This window comes from Gouania willdenowi, chromosome 17 (assembly GCF_900634775.1).
Source record: "Gouania willdenowi chromosome 17, fGouWil2.1, whole genome shotgun sequence".
Lineage (NCBI taxonomy): Eukaryota > Metazoa > Chordata > Actinopteri > Blenniiformes > Gobiesocidae > Gouania > Gouania willdenowi.
This window is the reverse complement of record NC_041060.1, coordinates 27,280,350-27,297,778: the sequence shown is the minus strand read 5'-3', so window position 1 is coordinate 27,297,778 and position 17,429 is coordinate 27,280,350. Positions and strand designations below refer to the sequence as shown.

The 17,429-nt window shown below is 40.3% G+C and overlaps 1 protein-coding gene across 3 annotated transcripts in view; it reads left to right on the top strand.

Moving 5' to 3' along the window:
• The window catches only part of LOC114478901 (collagen alpha-4(IV) chain-like), a 32,720-nt gene that overhangs the window by 12,408 nt on the left and 2,883 nt on the right, over positions 1 to 17,429 (top strand). For 2 of the 3 annotated variants that reach the window (XM_028472247.1, XM_028472249.1), the window contains 35 exons: positions 2,274 to 2,336; positions 2,414 to 2,449; positions 2,756 to 2,797; positions 2,917 to 3,000; positions 3,141 to 3,185; positions 3,251 to 3,331; positions 3,404 to 3,448; positions 3,633 to 3,686; positions 3,881 to 3,944; positions 4,708 to 4,806; positions 5,019 to 5,174; positions 5,338 to 5,346; positions 5,435 to 5,524; positions 6,241 to 6,392; positions 6,475 to 6,547; positions 6,666 to 6,772; positions 6,865 to 7,048; positions 7,133 to 7,204; positions 7,353 to 7,457; positions 7,729 to 7,956; positions 8,131 to 8,295; positions 8,660 to 8,827; positions 8,985 to 9,128; positions 9,232 to 9,342; positions 9,442 to 9,620; positions 9,900 to 9,963; positions 10,077 to 10,151; positions 10,234 to 10,341; positions 10,575 to 10,682; positions 10,808 to 10,879; positions 10,995 to 11,123; positions 11,278 to 11,385; positions 11,482 to 11,637; positions 11,738 to 11,845; positions 11,925 to 12,062. In XM_028472247.1, the coding sequence (XP_028328048.1) occupies positions 2,274 to 2,336; positions 2,414 to 2,449; positions 2,756 to 2,797; positions 2,917 to 3,000; positions 3,141 to 3,185; positions 3,251 to 3,331; positions 3,404 to 3,448; positions 3,633 to 3,686; positions 3,881 to 3,944; positions 4,708 to 4,806; positions 5,019 to 5,174; positions 5,338 to 5,346; positions 5,435 to 5,524; positions 6,241 to 6,392; positions 6,475 to 6,547; positions 6,666 to 6,772; positions 6,865 to 7,048; positions 7,133 to 7,204; positions 7,353 to 7,457; positions 7,729 to 7,956; positions 8,131 to 8,295; positions 8,660 to 8,827; positions 8,985 to 9,128; positions 9,232 to 9,342; positions 9,442 to 9,620; positions 9,900 to 9,963; positions 10,077 to 10,151; positions 10,234 to 10,341; positions 10,575 to 10,682; positions 10,808 to 10,879; positions 10,995 to 11,123; positions 11,278 to 11,385; positions 11,482 to 11,637; positions 11,738 to 11,845; positions 11,925 to 12,062 (3,622 nt within the window). The remainder of the gene's footprint in view (positions 1 to 2,273; positions 2,337 to 2,413; positions 2,450 to 2,755; positions 2,798 to 2,916; positions 3,001 to 3,140; positions 3,186 to 3,250; positions 3,332 to 3,403; positions 3,449 to 3,632; positions 3,687 to 3,880; positions 3,945 to 4,707; positions 4,807 to 5,018; positions 5,175 to 5,337; positions 5,347 to 5,434; positions 5,525 to 6,240; positions 6,393 to 6,474; positions 6,548 to 6,665; positions 6,773 to 6,864; positions 7,049 to 7,132; positions 7,205 to 7,352; positions 7,458 to 7,728; positions 7,957 to 8,130; positions 8,296 to 8,659; positions 8,828 to 8,984; positions 9,129 to 9,231; positions 9,343 to 9,441; positions 9,621 to 9,899; positions 9,964 to 10,076; positions 10,152 to 10,233; positions 10,342 to 10,574; positions 10,683 to 10,807; positions 10,880 to 10,994; positions 11,124 to 11,277; positions 11,386 to 11,481; positions 11,638 to 11,737; positions 11,846 to 11,924; positions 12,063 to 17,429) is intronic. The other variant, XM_028472248.1, reaches the window with a different exon arrangement.

Sequence of the window (17,429 nt, the reverse complement as noted above, 5' to 3'; positions counted from 1 at the left end):
AAAAGCTTAGAATGATAGACAGAATATAAATAACAAAGGCCAACATTGCTTACTATTTAGTCAATTCTTTCAACTCCGGTTGCACTTTTATTGTCTCCATGTTACCAGGGGGATCTAGGGAGCAGAGGTGGCAAGTAACAAAGTACAAATACTTTGTTACTTACTTAAGTAGAATTTTCAGGTACTTTGTACTTTTAGAAGTATTTATTTCTCTGCTGTCGACTTTTACTCCGTTACATTTTCAACATTATCGGAACTTTCTACTCCTTACATTTCCCAAAAAGGCTCGTTACTTTATATATATAGCCTATATTTTTAATTTTTTGGTGCCGCAACACCAATGCGCTGAAAGTAAGGGGAGGGGGAGGTTCTTACACGGACATACAAGTAATGATGATTGGCTAAAGGTAGAGTGAAATTCCATGGTAAGCTAATCAGCGTTGCTACCAAGGTTGTGCTGACAGTGATAGGACAAGAAGCAACAATGTGAAGCCTGGAGCAGTCTGTTGATTTAAAACTGGTGTTTACAGCATGGAAGTGCAATCATTACTTCAACCTGCGTGCTGTAAAAAGAAACAAATACATGTCGAGTGTCCTCTTCATACGTAAATTAATCTAATCTAATGAAACATATCTTTTAGCGGTGCACACTGCTACCAAGCTAGTGGCCAGGTGATGTCAGAGAAGGACATGAAGCGTTCATGAGCAGTGTTGGGAACGTTACTTTAAAAATGTAATTAGTTTTAGTTACTCACTACTCATTCCAAAAAGTAACTGCGTTAGTAACTGAATTACTCTATAATAAAAGTAACTAATTACCAAGGAAAGTAACTATTTGCGTTACTGTTAAAAAAAGAAAAAGTTGCTATATGTCAAATAATTCAGATTTTCGTTGTGAGGTGCTTCATAAAACGGATGTCAACAAAGTCTTCACTCCTGGATATAATGTACACTTCACATGCACTTTCTTGCCTTTAACCACAATTAATTTAAAGTCACCTTAAAAATGACAACTTTTCAACAGACTGCTCCACACTCACCATCTCTGCTGCTTCATCCAATCTGCAGTGTGTGTGTGCGTGTGTGTGTGTGTGTGTCGCATGTGCTGGCACAGTGTAAAAACACTGGCTCTGATTGGCTACCATGAAACATGACGCCGCCTTAGCCAATCATCACCTTGTTTTTAACCCACCTCCTCACTACAGCTGAGTAATAAGCCAGGGATGCTTTCAGATCACAGTTTATTCAATCAATGCATGTAATGCACCGCATTTAACGTTCAGTAACGATAACGGCGTTGTAACGGTGTAAAAAGTAGTTAGATTACCCCGTTACTGAAAAACAAACGCCGTTACATAACACCGTTATTTTAAACGCCGTTATGCCAAACACTGCTCATGAGTGCTGAAAAAATTAAAATGAGCACCACATCTAAGTGTGTTAGTGCTCATTTGAGTACTACTGTTAAGATTATCAAAAAAGGTAACCAATACTGTTAACAGCAGTAATATTATAGTGAAACTTGTGGGGTTTTTTTTTCTTTTTCATTTTGTGAAGTTAGATGTTATCTGTAGGTTTTATTCAACTACCAATTTTGTATTTGATCTTATTTTATCAGAAAAAATGTCTGACCCATGACTCAGACATTAAAAAAATGAGCGTCACCAAGAAACAACCTCTGGTGCTCCTTGAGAACCAGATCAAAATTGTTGTGTGCACCCCTGGTTATGACATATGGCTCTTATGTCATAACCAGGGGTGCACACAACAATATTAATGTTCAGAAGTGTGACTTGTTAACCTTAAGTGTACAATACAAATGCCTACATGACTATATAGTGAAGTACATTAGGATACTAGACAGGTAGTGTTTGTTCAAACAATAACATTGGTAATGCAGATTCCATATAAATTATCCTGTTTAATAGCTTTGCAACCAGTGAATTGTGCAACAGAAATACTTTTTACTTTTAAAAGTACTTTTGAGTACATTTTAGAGCCTGTACTTTTACTTGAGTAGATATTTGGATCAGTACGTTTTACTTTTGCTTGAGTCGTTTCTTTACATAGGTATTTTACTTCTACACAAGTAAGGAATCTGGGTGCTCTAGCCATCCTGCTAGAGAGTGACAGATGATATGGTCAGCTTGTAAGATTTTCTTTTTTAGACTGACAATGATCCATCATCTTGGTACTTCTTTGACTCTATTTTGTTCACAAGTTTGTCCTTTATATGCCTACTAATTCATTTTCCACACTGATGTCATAACCAGGGACAACCAAGAGAGATTGGGTCAAAGGGCCTCATTGGGTTTCGAGGACTCTTAGGTCCTGAGGTAAATGTTTAATTGTAAAATGCCTATTTCTAATATCTGTTAACACAATTTACTTGAGTACTTTTAATCTCTTTCAGGGCATAAAAGGAGCCAAAGGTTCAAAAGGTGCACCGGTGAGTCCCCATAATGAGGGTTGGGGGGCACAAGAACAGAATTTTGAGCATGAAAAGCAGCAAAATGTTTTTTTTTTTGCACTCAAAGGAGTTTATTTATACTGTATGATTGTACATGTTATGTTATTGCAATGGGTTTTGAAGATATATAGTCAGAATTTATACTTTTTAAGAAAAGGTTAAATGTTTTACACATTTTGTCAAAATTTGGTTGCAATGAGGACCCTTAAAATTTTTCATTTTTCAAAGGGGGGTGCAACAGAAAAATTGTGGGAACCACTGATTAAAGTTGTGGTTATTTTTCAGGGTGATGCTGGAAGATCACTGCCAGGTGATAAAGGCGACAATGTAAGAGATCTTTTAATCTCTAAATAATTCAACATTAAGGTGTGAAGTGTGCTAGGACTGTACATATGTGGAAAAATAAAGTCTTTAAAAAATGATGATAATTCTAATTTCTGATTCAGGGCGAACAGGGCCCACCTGGTCCTCAGGGACCAGCAGAAGTTGTAGAATTCCCTCCTGACTTTCTGCCACCCAAAGGTTACAAGGTGAAAAAGTTTTCCTCACCTCCTTCCATATATACTCATGAACATGACTTAATTAAAAAAGTTCCTTTTTAATTATTTATTTTAAATGACTCTATAGAGGGATAAAAATGTTTATTATTATTTTCTTTAATATATTTCAGGGAGACAAAGGACTTCCTGGACCATGTGGTCCAAAGGGCAAAAGTGTAAGTTTTATTTCACCTCGTAATCTTTTTTTGAGATAAATAATTAAAGTAAAATCTTTTCTCAGGGTGGTAGGGGAGACCACTGGTGGGCTACTAGTGATGTTACCAAAGGCGAGCAAGGAATTGTTGGATTGCCTGGTCCAAGGGTAGGAAACCTAAATTTAAGTTGACAAAGCATGTGGAAATATGCTGACATCTTACATCTCTCCCATGTCTAGGGTTTCCCTGGACTTCCTGGTGTGGATGGACCTAAAGGACCACAGGTAGCTCAGTCTCAAAACCTGTTATGTTATGCTTTAATAACTTCACAGTTTTATTCCCTGTTCCATGGTAAAAATTGTGAAATATTCATAGCTATAGTAAAACTATTTATGTGGTTGGTTTGTTATTTTTTATTTAAAAAAAAGTGTATCCATCCATCCATCCATTCATTCATACATTTTTCAGGGAACCCAAGGATTCGAAGGACTTCCTGGTCCAACTGGAAGAACGGGACTAAAGGTTAGTTTTTAATACCAAGAGAAAACTTACAAAACATGGTTCTTAGTTTAACTGGAAATGATTGGTAATTCTTTATTCATGTATTTATTTATTCATTTATTGATATATATAAAAAAAAAAAAAAAAGGTAAAAATGCTTTCTTGATTCAGTGCCATTTCTTTTTTTGAATTGTCCGCTTTTATGCATTTAACAGGGTTACACAGGGGAGCCAGGTCTGCCTGGTCCTGTGTACTTTTCTAATGGAAGTGATGCAAGAGGTGAGACTACTGTACATCGCAACCACGCTTGTCATGTGTTCTGTCATTCTTGTGATTGCTGTGTCTTTACCATAACTAAATTTATAAACACATTAACGCTTCATCAATCAAAACTCTGATTTTGCCAAACTTTACTGCATCTTTTTAAATAAGCCAAATCAGCATTATCAGTACGCATGCGCGATTCCCGGGTCAATATATCCGGGTCAGAGTTCCCGACTGCCCAGCGTGTCAACAAAGCCCCTGTCTAGCGGAACAACCGGCTACTTATACGGACTTTTAGGCCCAGCAGGTTTCGGGAACTCGTTCTCCCAACCTTCTCTCAGCTGCAAGGGATCTGGAATTGTCATCTGACAACTGTCAACATCGATCTCGAGCAGAGATTTATAATCAAGGTTGACAGCCTCTCGTTCCTGCTGTTTTGTCAAAACTATAGGCGCTTTTTGAAATGACAATGCCCAAGCGAGGGCCACCAGTTCTTTCTTCCTCTTCCCAGTAACAACGTGTCCACATCTCTTACAATATTCTTTTAAAACATTCACTTTACAACGCTCAAAATATTCAGTATCTTAGTCAGACTCGGCCATGTTTACGTTTTATGATGCGAGCTAGGCGGGAGCTGGGTAGTCCTGACCTTTGACCCGGACCAGCATGCTTTGCGCGCAGCGAGATGCCGAATCCGCTTATTGACTTCACATTTTTTTATGTTATGAATGTAAACAACCACAGATGATAAGAATGACAAACATCACTGTTTTTGCAGGTGCCAAAGGTGACCTTGGGTACCCAGGAGCACAGGGAGTCCCAGGGGACCCTGGGCTTATGGGCAAGCCTGGACCTGCTGGTCCTCCAGGCTTTACAGGTCTGCATCCAGCCCTTATTCACACCTTCCAGTCAACCAAATATAGATCACTTTTTTAGTGAAGACAGCAGTCTAACAGTTATTCAGGCAGGGAGCTAATATCATGCTTTAAATCCAGTTCTTAATTATTTGATCTTCTCAGTAGTATTTTTTGGACAGCTATATAATGCAACAATATATAATGAATCACACCAACTCACACTTTCAAAAAGGGAACTTGGCAGGTACACAGGGTTCTACTGGTCCAAAAGGCTTTAAAGGAGAACCCGGTATATATAATGGCTATGAAGTCAATCCGCTGCCTGGACCTCAAGGAATTAAAGGAGTCCCAGGACCCAAAGGTGTGAGAGGACCCCCAGGTCGTCCAGGTACATCTCTACTCGTTGTGTACAAAATCCACACTATTATTTGTGAATATCATTATGTCTATTACTGTTTTACGTAATGGCTGGTTTGTCTTGACTTCTTAAACATGCTGATTGGAATGGGAACCAACCTTCTTTTTGGTTTCCTATGTTGGGACTGGATTAGGGTGTGGAGGTAAATTACTTACTATAAATTTCTACAATATGTGATTGCTTGTAGACTTTTGTTTTTCAGCCACTATTCTGCCTGGTTAATCTTACAGATTATCACTGTGAGCCAGGGTATCCAGGGGATCCTGGAGATGATGGACACTTTGGAGCTCCAGGAAACAAAGGCCTCAAAGGATATAAAGGTGTTATGTGATTATGTGTTTCGCAACCTTTGATATAACTGTATAGATGTGTGTCAAAATGGTTTATGGGTCATGAATTGCCATGATATTTTAAAACAACCATATTATACACTTTATAACACATTAACAACAAACTGGACTGGTCGAGCAACACAAGACCATCTTCAAAGGGACATAGCATGCAGTTTTTAATGAGGATGCTGTAGTGTGCTGTGTGCAAACTCAATAAACTGCTGGCTGTGTGGTTGGACTAGACCTGGACTCCCTGAAGACAGTTACTGAGAGAATGATGAGGGATAAAATCCTTGCGATTTTGGACAATTCCTCTCACCCTTTCTATTAAAAGATGTGGTCCATGGCCAGCTTGTTCAGTTATCGCATCATACCACCATGATGCAGGACGGAGTGCTTCAGGCAATCCTTTGTTCCCATTGCCATCGGACTATTTAAATCCACAGTATAACACAATAACTGTCACCACACTGACACACACCAGTCCCCAACCCAATTCCTCAGTTGTCTTTGGCACATTGTTCTTTTCTTTCTGCTGTTGTTTTTCTTATTTATGTATGTCCTACATTTTGCACTATTATCCTATGATTGTATTTATTTTTGTTCTTACTCTGCTCTTATATTGTGTTGCTGCAAATGTGAATCCCACCCCCCCCGGGGATCAATAAATGTGTGTTCTATTTCATTCTATATACACATAACAGGTTGTCCTGGCGAATGTGAATGTACCTCTGGTATGGGGACCCCAGGGCCCCCAGGACCATTAGGTTTTCCAGGCCCTCCAGGAATACCTGGTGACCAAGGTATTCACGGGGACCCTGGACAAAAAGGAGATGAGGGTGCAACAGGACCACAAGTAAGGACAGCTGGATGCCACACAATGTGTAATGTTTTCAAAATCATGCCTGAAAGACATTTTTTTTTTTTTTAAATCAAAGGGTTTCCAAGGGATTCCTGGTTTGAAAGGACACAAGGGTGAAAAGGGTGAATCTTCTGCAGTTGGAGGTAAAGGTAAGTTCTTAAAATGACATTTTCAGAGTGAGTAGTTGTGTTTCAAGGTCTCAATTACTTGGAAATGAATTATAAAGCTTTACAATTTTGCCTTCTAATTGTCATTTGTAACTGGAAGGAGCCAAGGGTGACCAAGGAGTCCCTGGACTTTTGGGTCCTCCTGGAGGAAAAGGAAAACCAGGGCAGGATGGCTTTATTGGGCCTGTAGGAGACCCTGGACCCCCTGTGAGTGTATTGATGTATTTTGATTGGTGAATCAACTATAACCAGGTTTAAGTAACATTTTCTTGCTGTGACATCCTGTAATGTTGGTGCAGGGTACTGGGTTTGCAGGACTGCAAGGCCCCAAGGGTTACCCAGGTGTTAGTGGACCTAAAGGATTTTCTGGGCCACAAGGTCCACCTGGTCCTGGTTTACCAGGTCCTAAGGGATCACCTGGTTCTGAAGGGAATCAAGGACTTCCTGGTGTACCAGGAAATCCTGGGAGACCAGGCCCTCTGGGTGAGGAACTGCTAGTAATTTGCACGTCTTTATAAAGTGAAGTCACAGGAAATCACAAATTATGCTGTGTTTGGATGTAACCAGGTGAAATTGAGGAATGCTGCATTAAAGGAAAAATTGGTCCACCTGGTCCAAAGGGTGAGCCGGGTTCAACTGGTAAGCTTTTTCAGTTTACAAAGGATGCTGAATATCTTTTGTTCTGAGAATTGATCAGAAATGTAACTGGGTACAGCAAACCCCTCATTAAGGATAAAACTGTAGTACTGCCATTCAAATTGTTATCATTTTGGAAAATTGCTTATAGGTCAGCCGGGAGAGCCTGGTAGGCTTGGGTTCATAGGCATGCAAGGGTTCCCTGGACCTAAAGGCATCAAAGGAGATGATGGTGGTGATTTTATTGGGGTTCCAGGTAAATGCTTCATAGTTTTTTGCCAAACTTTACATTTATAATAACCAACGGGCAAGAATCTGAACCTAAAATGGCTCTTACGAGATCGAGAGCTTTTTGCATGGTACCTCCATTGTTATTGGTGTGTTAATGCAAATACATTTGAAACTATTCAGTGTTAAAAAAGTACTACCTAAGGGAAGTTAATTCTGTATTTGAGTATAGTTATACAATTAAATGAGTATTTGAAAGTGTTGTTTTATTTGAACATCTTGTTCTTTGTTTATTAAAGGTATTCAAGGCATGGCTGGTGATCCAGGGGATCCTGGGCCACATGGAATTAGTCTGGATGGCCCTCAAGGTCCCCCAGGTTTTCCAGGAAACACAGGCAGGAAGGGTGAGCCAGGGGACACATTTTCTTCCAGCCCAGGTGCCATTGGCCCACCTGGTCCACCTGGAATTCCCGGGTTCCCAGGAGAGCAAGGACTTTATGGAATCCCTGGAAACCATGGACCGCCTGGTAAGATTACTTCACATCAACTACAAAAATATTTATCTTAACCTGATTTGGCCAGTATCACAGAATAGCATGCAATAATATCATCCTCCTAAAATTGGGTTGTACTTTGTGTTGTACTTGTACAAGTTGGATCTGATCTAATCCATTCCAAACATTATTGTCTGGGACTTTCAGGCATACCAGGCCTGCCTGGAACTCAAGGACAGAAAGGAGAGCCTGGATTTACTGGTGATACTGGGGTTACTGGTTCTCCAGGCCTTCCATGCTCCCCCTGTGAACTAGTAGGTCCTCCTGGATCTCCAGGACGTGCAGGAAACCCTGGTCGAAGAGGGGTATCAGGTGAAGTTGACTGTTTGAAATTGTTACACCCGATCAAAATGTGGCAATCTGTGACATTTCATCACAATATATATCATCTTGTAAGAACATGATAAATAAATAAGTATTACACTTTATTTATAGAGCACTTTTCAAAACGCTTGTTACTAAGTGCTTTACAAAGGCAGCTACTTTATACATTAGAAAATAAAATATATAGAGTCTTGGCCAGATTTGAAAACAGCTTAAGAAACAGAAATATAAAAACAAGTTAGAAGTTACCGAAAATCAGGGAAGGTTCTCCAATAAAAGTATGTTTTAAGAAGTGATTTGAATATTGTCACATGATGATTACTGTGTCCTTATGTTACAAAATGCCACATAGGCTCCTTTGGTCCGAAGGGCTTAAGGGGACCTGCAGGGCCACCTGGACATGGACTGAAGGGTCCACATGGATATCCTGGTCCTCCAGGTGTACCTGGACCAGCAGGAGCAAGAGGCATCCATGGTCCCCAAGGAGACCCCGGAAAAGATGGTTTGCCAGGAGCAAAAGGTGGCTTGTTTCATTCAAAAAATGTTGTTGTTCTCTAAGTCTTTTCAGTATGATGTAAGAATGAACTAAATTTACACATTTCAGATATGTATCAGAATGAAGCTAATTTTTGTCTTTTACACAGACAAACTCTTCATTTTTTTGTAATTCAATACAGGTGAAAAGGGATATACTGGTCGTGCTGGGGTCAGAAGTTTACCAGGTCCTCCCGGACCTCCAGGCCTAAGAGGTAAACCAGGAGAGAGAGGTTTTAATGGTAGTCCAGGTGAACCAGCAGCCCCAGGAAGGGCGGGTATCAAAGGTTAGTCTGGCAAACAGAATCACCATTTAGCTAGTAAATGGTGGAAATGGAATAAAGGGAATGTTCTATTAAACTTTATCTACCTATACTTATCTGATTTTAGGGTTGCAGGGCCCCCCAGGATTACCAGGAATACCAAGTAATGTAAATGTGACAAAAGGACCATCGGGATTTCCAGGCCTAAGGGGGCTGTATGGACCCTCAGGATCACCGGGTAAAACATCAATTTTAAATTGTGTTTGTCACAGAAAAACATATTATTATTTTACCATGCTTGTGCAACCTCATTTCTAAATTGTTTTTCCCCCTAAAGGTCTAAAGGGCAATAGGGGATTCCCAGGTGTTTCAGGGCCTAAAGGATTTAATGGTTGGCCAGGACTAAAAGGTTTCCCTGGAGCTCCAGGCATCGGAGGAATATCAGGACCTCCTGGATACCCTGGAATAAAAGGATTTCTTGGTCCAAGAGGATATTATGGCCCTGTTGGAGATCCGGTATACATACAAATCTTTCTACATTGTCAATATTGCACAGAAGAAGCTGCCAGCATTCAATTTGTTATTGTCTTTTATCCAGATCAGAAAATTCAGCTGCAGTGTTTATTCAATCTACTGTGTTTAGCCTCATATGGTAATTAAAGTGAACAATAACTAAACAGTGTAGAACATATAATGGCATAGTGTCTTCTGTCTTCACAAGTGTCCCAACTTTTTAGTTTTGATTACAGTTTTAACTTAATATCTGAAAGGTTCTTGTTGATATTTATCAAATAGGGGGATGAGGGGCTTCATGGACAAGTGGGTATACCAGGGCTACAAGGATCTCCTGGCACCAAAGGTAAGTCAAAAAATGAAGTAATTTCTTTATTTTGCATGACATCACCTACTTACATTTTGGTCAGGTATAACAACTGGAAAATGCATTATTTAATTTTGCAAACCTATTTCCAGGTGATCAAGGAGCATCATATGGACAACCTGGAGTACCTGGACCCAAAGGCTTGCCAGGGGATTATGGTCCCAATGGTGGGGGATGACTAAAATAAATATTTCTTATTACATTTATATTGCATTACAAGTGCACAATTCATTAAGTGTTTCTTTGCAGCTGAAAGAGGAAGTCCAGGAGATCCGGGTGACCCAGGACCAAGAGGAAGGCCAGGGCTATCAGGATACCGAGGTCGTCCTGGAGAACTTGGAAGAACAGGAGGACCAGGTAATTTCCCAAGAAAAGAATGAAGACAATGTACCACACCAGTCTGTAATAATAATTAGGTGCAGTGGATAAAACAGGATGCTATCTTCAAATGACACCAGGCTGTATTTATTTACCATTATTTTTATTAATTGACTTTTTTGTCTTCCAGGTAAATTCAATAATCTGTTCAAACTAATACTACTGGTAAATGCATCTGGGCCTGTGTTCTTTTTTGCACATCATGTTAATAGGTTGGCCTGGGCCTCGTGGAAAACCAGGTCTTCAAGGGGCTCCAGGTCCAACAGGTGTTATCGGATTTGTGGGACCACCAGGTCCACCCGGTCCTCATGGACCCCCAGGTACTAATAAGTACATTAAAAATAGATTGTTATCAAAGTCTAAGAATCAATTAAGGTAATTATATAGATACCATCACCAATAATAAATGATAATGAATTGTCCATGTTTTATGGTTATGTAACAGGATTTCCTGGACCACCAGGTCTAGATGGACTTAATGGGCTAAGAGGTCCAAAGGGTCAAAAAGGAGCCAGTGGTAGGATGAATGAAACTTCATGATGCCAGATCTATTTAAATTTTTCCGATTGTCTGTATGACTTATGTAAAATTACTATATACATCTGTTAATACAACTAAATGCTGTTTTAAAGGTAAAGATATTCTTGGACCTCGAGGACCAAATGGTTTTCCTGGGCTCAAAGGTGTTAGGGGGCAAAACGGACCTCAAGCTATCACTTGTCCTGGACCCAAAGGCTTAAGAGGTCCACCTGGCACCATAGGTCTCTGACTTTACATGACAGCATGTAATAAATGTATACAAATACAATTTAAATGACTGATTAAATCTGAGCTTATCAAATGTAGATTTTTGCTTTACCTAGTTTTCTTTTGAATATTTGAATATTTTTAAAGAATTTTCTTTTTTTTTTCAAGGGCCTGCTGGTTACCCCGGAAAACCTGGTTACCCTGGTAGAAACTGCACATTACCTCTACCAGGGGCATTTGGTGAAAGAGGGGAAGAAGGACCTCAAGGGCCCCCAGGTCTCCTTAAGCTTGTTAAATATCATATTTATTTTTTATCACTGTCTCCCAATAATTTCAAAAGATCTTGATTCCTGGTCTTCAAAAATTTCTTAGGTCCTCCTGGACCACCTGGTGCACCAGGTGTTAGCATTTCATTTTTGGGAGACCAAGGTCCCGTTGGATTCCCTGGGTTACCTGGCCATAAGGGAATTAAGGGCCAGCAGGGACCTCCTGGACCTAAGAGCCACCAGTGCCATACTGGACCAAAGGGTGTGTAACTATGATGGATTTTGTAGGACCAGACCGGCATCATGTTGCCATCTTCATTAAAATAGTTTTTGCCACTATAAGTGCTGTTTTTCTTTCACAGGAGAACAAGGCCATTATGGGTTAATGGGTCCTCTGGGACCCAAAGGTCAGAGAGGTGCTTCTGGGCCCCCAGGTCGTAAGGGTGAAATTGGCCCCGCTGGGTTTAAGGGTGAATGACAGCGCAACCTAGAACAAAACTTTTAATATTTAATAGCCAGGTTGCTTACTTTACATTGCGTTGGATACAGGTGCCAAAGGTGTCCGTGGTGGTTCTATCGCTGTTGGCTCAATCCTTGCTCCTCCTGGCCCCCAAGGACCCCCTGGTATCCCAGGACCTGTGGGTTTTACAGGTGATCAGGGCCAACCTGGAACACCAGGGCATAAAGGTGGGACAAATCAATACATATTACATATCAAAGTTGGTTGGTTCAGTATTGTGTACATGCACTGGTGTCGCACCAATGATTGATGCTCTCACAGCCAGGCAATTTCATCCTTTGTGTTCTCTGACAAGTGGCTCCAGAAAAAATGTTTTTACATTTTAGTTTTTTGGTCCTTAGCTGTGAGAAACTCAATAATAATTTTTGTAGTGAGGTTCAGGATCCAACAAATATATTTATTAACAATAGGCTGTAAAAAGACTAAAAACAGAAATATATGTCAATTAAATTGGACAATTAAGATGGACAGTGGCTTGCATGGACCAACAGCAGAAGAATATTGTGTAAAACATAAAAAATTATGAATAGAAGTGAGCACCTTTGTCTTTTCTCGATTGACCTAATTGCTACCTGTCTCTGTGCTGGGGTGGATGGTTTGGGGCGCATGGTCCCTTCAGTCGGTCTTAAGGGCTCTAGGGTAGGATTCTTTTTTTTATTGATTTGATTTGATTTGTTTATTTTTATTTTTACTGTAATGTGTGCACTTGTTAATTTAATGAACAGGTTTTTTTTTTTACTTAATTATGTACTGCATGTTTTCTTTCTTTCTTTCTTTGTTTAGTGTCCTTACAGAGGATAACCACTTACTACAATATAATTCTGTTACTAGGCAAATTTAGGTAAATGTCGAGTACTTTACAAGTATGCCAAGGATGGGCCAAGGTCACCCTAGCTAACTTATCTCTTCTCTTCTTTAATGTTTACTGTTTCAAATTTTCCATCCTGACACAATGTTGTAGCATTGCTCTCCCTGGCTCTTAATAAAGGTAATCATAGGGTGTACTCATACTGCCAGCTCGGGCGGTTCCAAGCTCACAGCAGGAATCCCCCCTCCCCCGACTCTGGATTTGTTGTTGACAGTGCATGCTGTTAATTTCATATCTTCTATTGCGTAGGGTAACTATACGTCAAGATTTACCCAGACACGTGCTCTTTTCATGGCTGGAAGGGACTGGGTTTCCCAGGGCCCCTGAATGCAACATGTTCATTTAAATGACCTAAACTTGCTCATACTGTATTTGCCCTATCGGAGAAATTCTACCAGTTTATGAAAGACAAGAAGTTGCTCTTTACAGCCAGTGTCGGTAAATTGCGGTAATTTGACGCACACGTTACGGAAACATTAAAGATGCTGCTTTGTTTTGACGAAATGGACATGAGGAACCGAAAGAGAACCAAGTGCGTGAGAAAGAAAGAGAGAGATTAAAACAGACCAAATAGCAGTGGATTTATTGAAAATGAATGATTCTCTTGATAAAAACCACAATGAATGGAGGTTCAAAGGGATTTGAAAACAAAGGAGGAAACTGAGCCTATAAAGGTAAGATCAGTTTGATTTCTGGATCAATAAATGTCGTTCTGCTTTTGTGGAGCTAGTCTTTGTGTACATTAATGTAAGTGTAAATAGATGCCTTTAATGTATGAGAGAGCATATTTATCTCCATCACTTTCAGTTTTCCTTTTGATGAACATGACAATATTTAACTATTCTTTTATTTCTTCTTCTTCTTTAGGTCCATGCAGAGTGGACACGCCCCTCCCTGGACATTAAAACCATGAGCTGACCCTAGTTTCCATCATCAAAGGGGTATTCCATAAAGCGGGTTATGTTCAAACTCTGAGTATGTTGGGGCTCAAATGAGAGTATGCCATTCCTAAACACGAGGTATATTCTTCTCTGATTATGTCACCATGGCAACATTGTCCGTGAACTAAACCTGGTCGCTGGCAGGTTTTATCAAAGAATCCCTGGGTTTCTACCTGGCTCCGCCCAACTGAACACCGCTTCTGAACACTTTAATGTACCTTGACACTCTTCTCTGAAACACATTAGTAACATCACAAACCACAGACGTGCTCACATCATTATTAATGTTGTGTTGCTTTACGTTTATAGCCAGTGTAATGGGAGGGCTCTCTATGCAGCCATTCTATGCTGCTGCCACATCTTCTCAGACACATTTTATTCACAATATTCCTCGCTCGTCATGTCACTGAAGCAATAAATTGATGAAACGACCAAAAAGCGCGACTAATCACAGGTGATTTAAGCCACTATAGTCACTGAAGTGGCGTTCAAGTGTGAATGCACCTTTTGAACAGGCTCATATTCCAAACGCCGGCTTATTTCACCCATCAGGGTGATTGCCATGGCAGCTCGAGTAATCTCTGATCCATTGATGATGGCTTTTTATCGTGCCAGTGCATGAAATTAACCCAAGGTTTACATACTCAGGGTTGATTGACCCACTTCACACCAGCTGTAATGGAATCCAATACCCAGAGTTTCCCATCGCGGGGTATGTTGACCCAGAGTTTATGGATAGACTCAGAGTTTGTTAACCCTCCTTTATGGAATAGCCATCTGGTCTAGACCCCATCACTTCCACAGACAACAGACAGAATAAAGCTCAGAGTCAATATGGGACCATGGGATGCACATATTTATTGAAATGTATATTCAATTATTATTTAATGTTCTGTCATTTTATTTTACAGAAGATGTTTTTCATTATTTCAATAATTTAGAGACTTAAGGAAGGTTTATATAATATGTTTCCAGGACAGATTGTTATAATGCATAATAACGGTGATTTACTTGATTTTTAGTTTTTAAGTCTTTGTATAAAGACTGGAGGAGCCATACAGGGTTTGGTTGTTCCTCACCCGTTTATAAATGAGATTCATGTGTGTGAATGGGTATCGTGCACGCACTCAGAGTACTCACCCTTCTGCACCACGGTGATTGGGTGTGGCATTGTGGGAGTAGTTTATATTAGAATGTGTGCTCGCCTGGAGGTTTTTAGTTTTGGCTTGAATCATGCTGGTGGGGTGAGCTTGGGAGAGCAACTTTCTGTTGACCGCATCATCCTGTGATCCATCGACAATCTGCACTGTCATGGGGTATCTGTAAGGCAACCAATGCATGTGACTAAAGTAAGTGCCGATGTCCGGCAATGCGATCTGGAACAATAAACCTCACAACTCTGTGGAATTGTTTGGCGTGCATGTCATCACTGTTATATCCCTCCTTGCTTAGCCTACCGTGGTGTGGAAAACCTAGCTATTAGTCCATATGCCACAACAAAGACAACAATGATGTGCAGGGCTGCAGTAATGTTGGCTTCATACAATAATAATAAATACAACATCAACCACTGCACACTCCACCAGAGAAGCTTCCAGTGAATAATTTACAAATAAAAAAATTGTTACTGATGGTGACTGTCATGGGCCTAACCCAATACTAGGGTAATGTATGCTGCACCCAGCTTCTTCTCACAGCTTCAGACATTATTTCTATTATTTTTAACATCATGCCGGCAGAAAGAATGGTGTTCTTTTTACTGAGTTCAGTCTGTGTTGCCATACTTGTTTTTTGAACGGTTTCTTCTCTGTGAATGAGTGTAAAGTGACACTTAGCATTAGCAACATAGCTGCTAACAAGTTAAACCAGCAGGTGTTTTAATTACAGTACATGGGTGCACAGAGCTCATGTGATAAACTCTACTACACTTAGAAACAACTGACATTGTGTAGTTATGAGAGTTTTATTGGGACAGTGATAATTTATCTGTGCACTTCACCTCTCTGTGTTACCTGTTGTGTGTAGCTGCTGCTGACCAAACCTGAGTGGGAGGGTTCCATTACTCAAGTAGAGATGGGGACATTGGATCGTACCATTGATAAACTGGAACCAGGGGTATTGTGGGTTAAATGTTTATGTTTAGTGGAAGCCTTAAATAAATTAACAGTTTTAATCCATAAATGCCTTCAGGGGTTATATGTATAAATATAGTTGATATTAACATATTTTCAAAATAAGATAATTATTAAAACTGTTAGTTATTTTGGTTACAGACTAACATTTGGTTTGTCTTGTAGGAGGAGCTTCCAGTATATAAAGAGTGGCTGAAGCTCCTCTGGCAGTGCCTGGAGTGAGCATTTTAGCAGAGGCCTGTAAAATGCCTCATTTTTGTTATTCAACTTTATCTAAGTTTGGGTTATTTTTTGATAGTTTGTCCAATTCTACATTAGTTTTGGCTTATTTTTGTATTTTGCGTATATCTTTGATTTTTTTTCTGCATCTACCAGCACTTTGTGGTTCATTGGAAAATAAAAGAGTTAAATTAGAAGACTGAGTCTGCTTCCTGCCTTCACCACAAGCCTCCAAATCTTACAGTGACATTGAGATCTCAATGTCACCATCAGTGAACTTTTTTTTATTTATTTGTAAATTATTCACTGGAAGCTTAGATATTGTGTGACAAAGATATCAAATGTTATGTGTTCACAGCTAATTTTGCTGATTATTGTTACGCATCGTCCTGCATATGCATTATATACAGTATAAATGTGTAGATTTAACCAACTGTTAGGGAAACTGTTTTATTAAATACAAAGCAAACGACATGCAAACAGAAAAACAAAAGTAGAAATAGTGTATTTAAATTGTGAAATTAGTGAGTTGTTGAAAAGTGCTGAGGTGCAGCGGAGGGCCTCCTTCTACAGAGACATGATGATGAGGGGTTCGAGTAAAACTCAGAATTCCAAGGTACTTTTGAGGGTATCAGAATCAGTTTTATTGACCAGGTACAGTTTAGAACAATACGAGGAATTTGACTAGGTAGTTGCAGTGAGAGGAGACACATCAACACACCGGAGCAGCCATTTGCGGCGCCCACATATTTAGGTGAAAAAAGGGATCAATAACAGGAGGAGAGGAGGGGTGAGGGGAAAAAAACTGCCAGTTTGAAACTGATTTCCCTAAACAGAGAAAGCAGTGTGAAACCAGGAAAAAAACCGCCTCTGCAAACATAAATGTAAGCATGACACAGTCAAACAACTCGAGACAAGGCGTGTAGGAAGGGTTGGGTGGGAGGTTGGCTGGGGGAGGGGGTCAGGTGGGAAGAACAACAGGAGTCCAGCCGTTTGGGGACATGGGCGTGCTGCCAGTCGGCGCTGCAACCACGCCTCCATGCAGCTGCGGTTGGGGGATGGGGAAAGATGGCCGACGAGGCATTTGAAGTTGAAGACCTGTAGCTGCGTTACTGACAACCAGATGACGTGTGGAAAAGTTCAGCATCAACAGTTCCAGGAGGAATGTAGGGAAGGAGCGGGGGGAGGGAGTGGGGGGTAAGAGCCGCCGTCTGCAGAAACTTCCTGGTGATAAGAGTTGAGACAACCTTGGCTGGCTGGGGAGCCGAAAGGGAGATAAGCAATGTGATTTGATACAGGCTATGTTAATTTCCAATAGCCTTCTGTCCTGGGTCTCTCTGCTGTAATCCAATGAGTGGCCTAGTTTCCACTTCC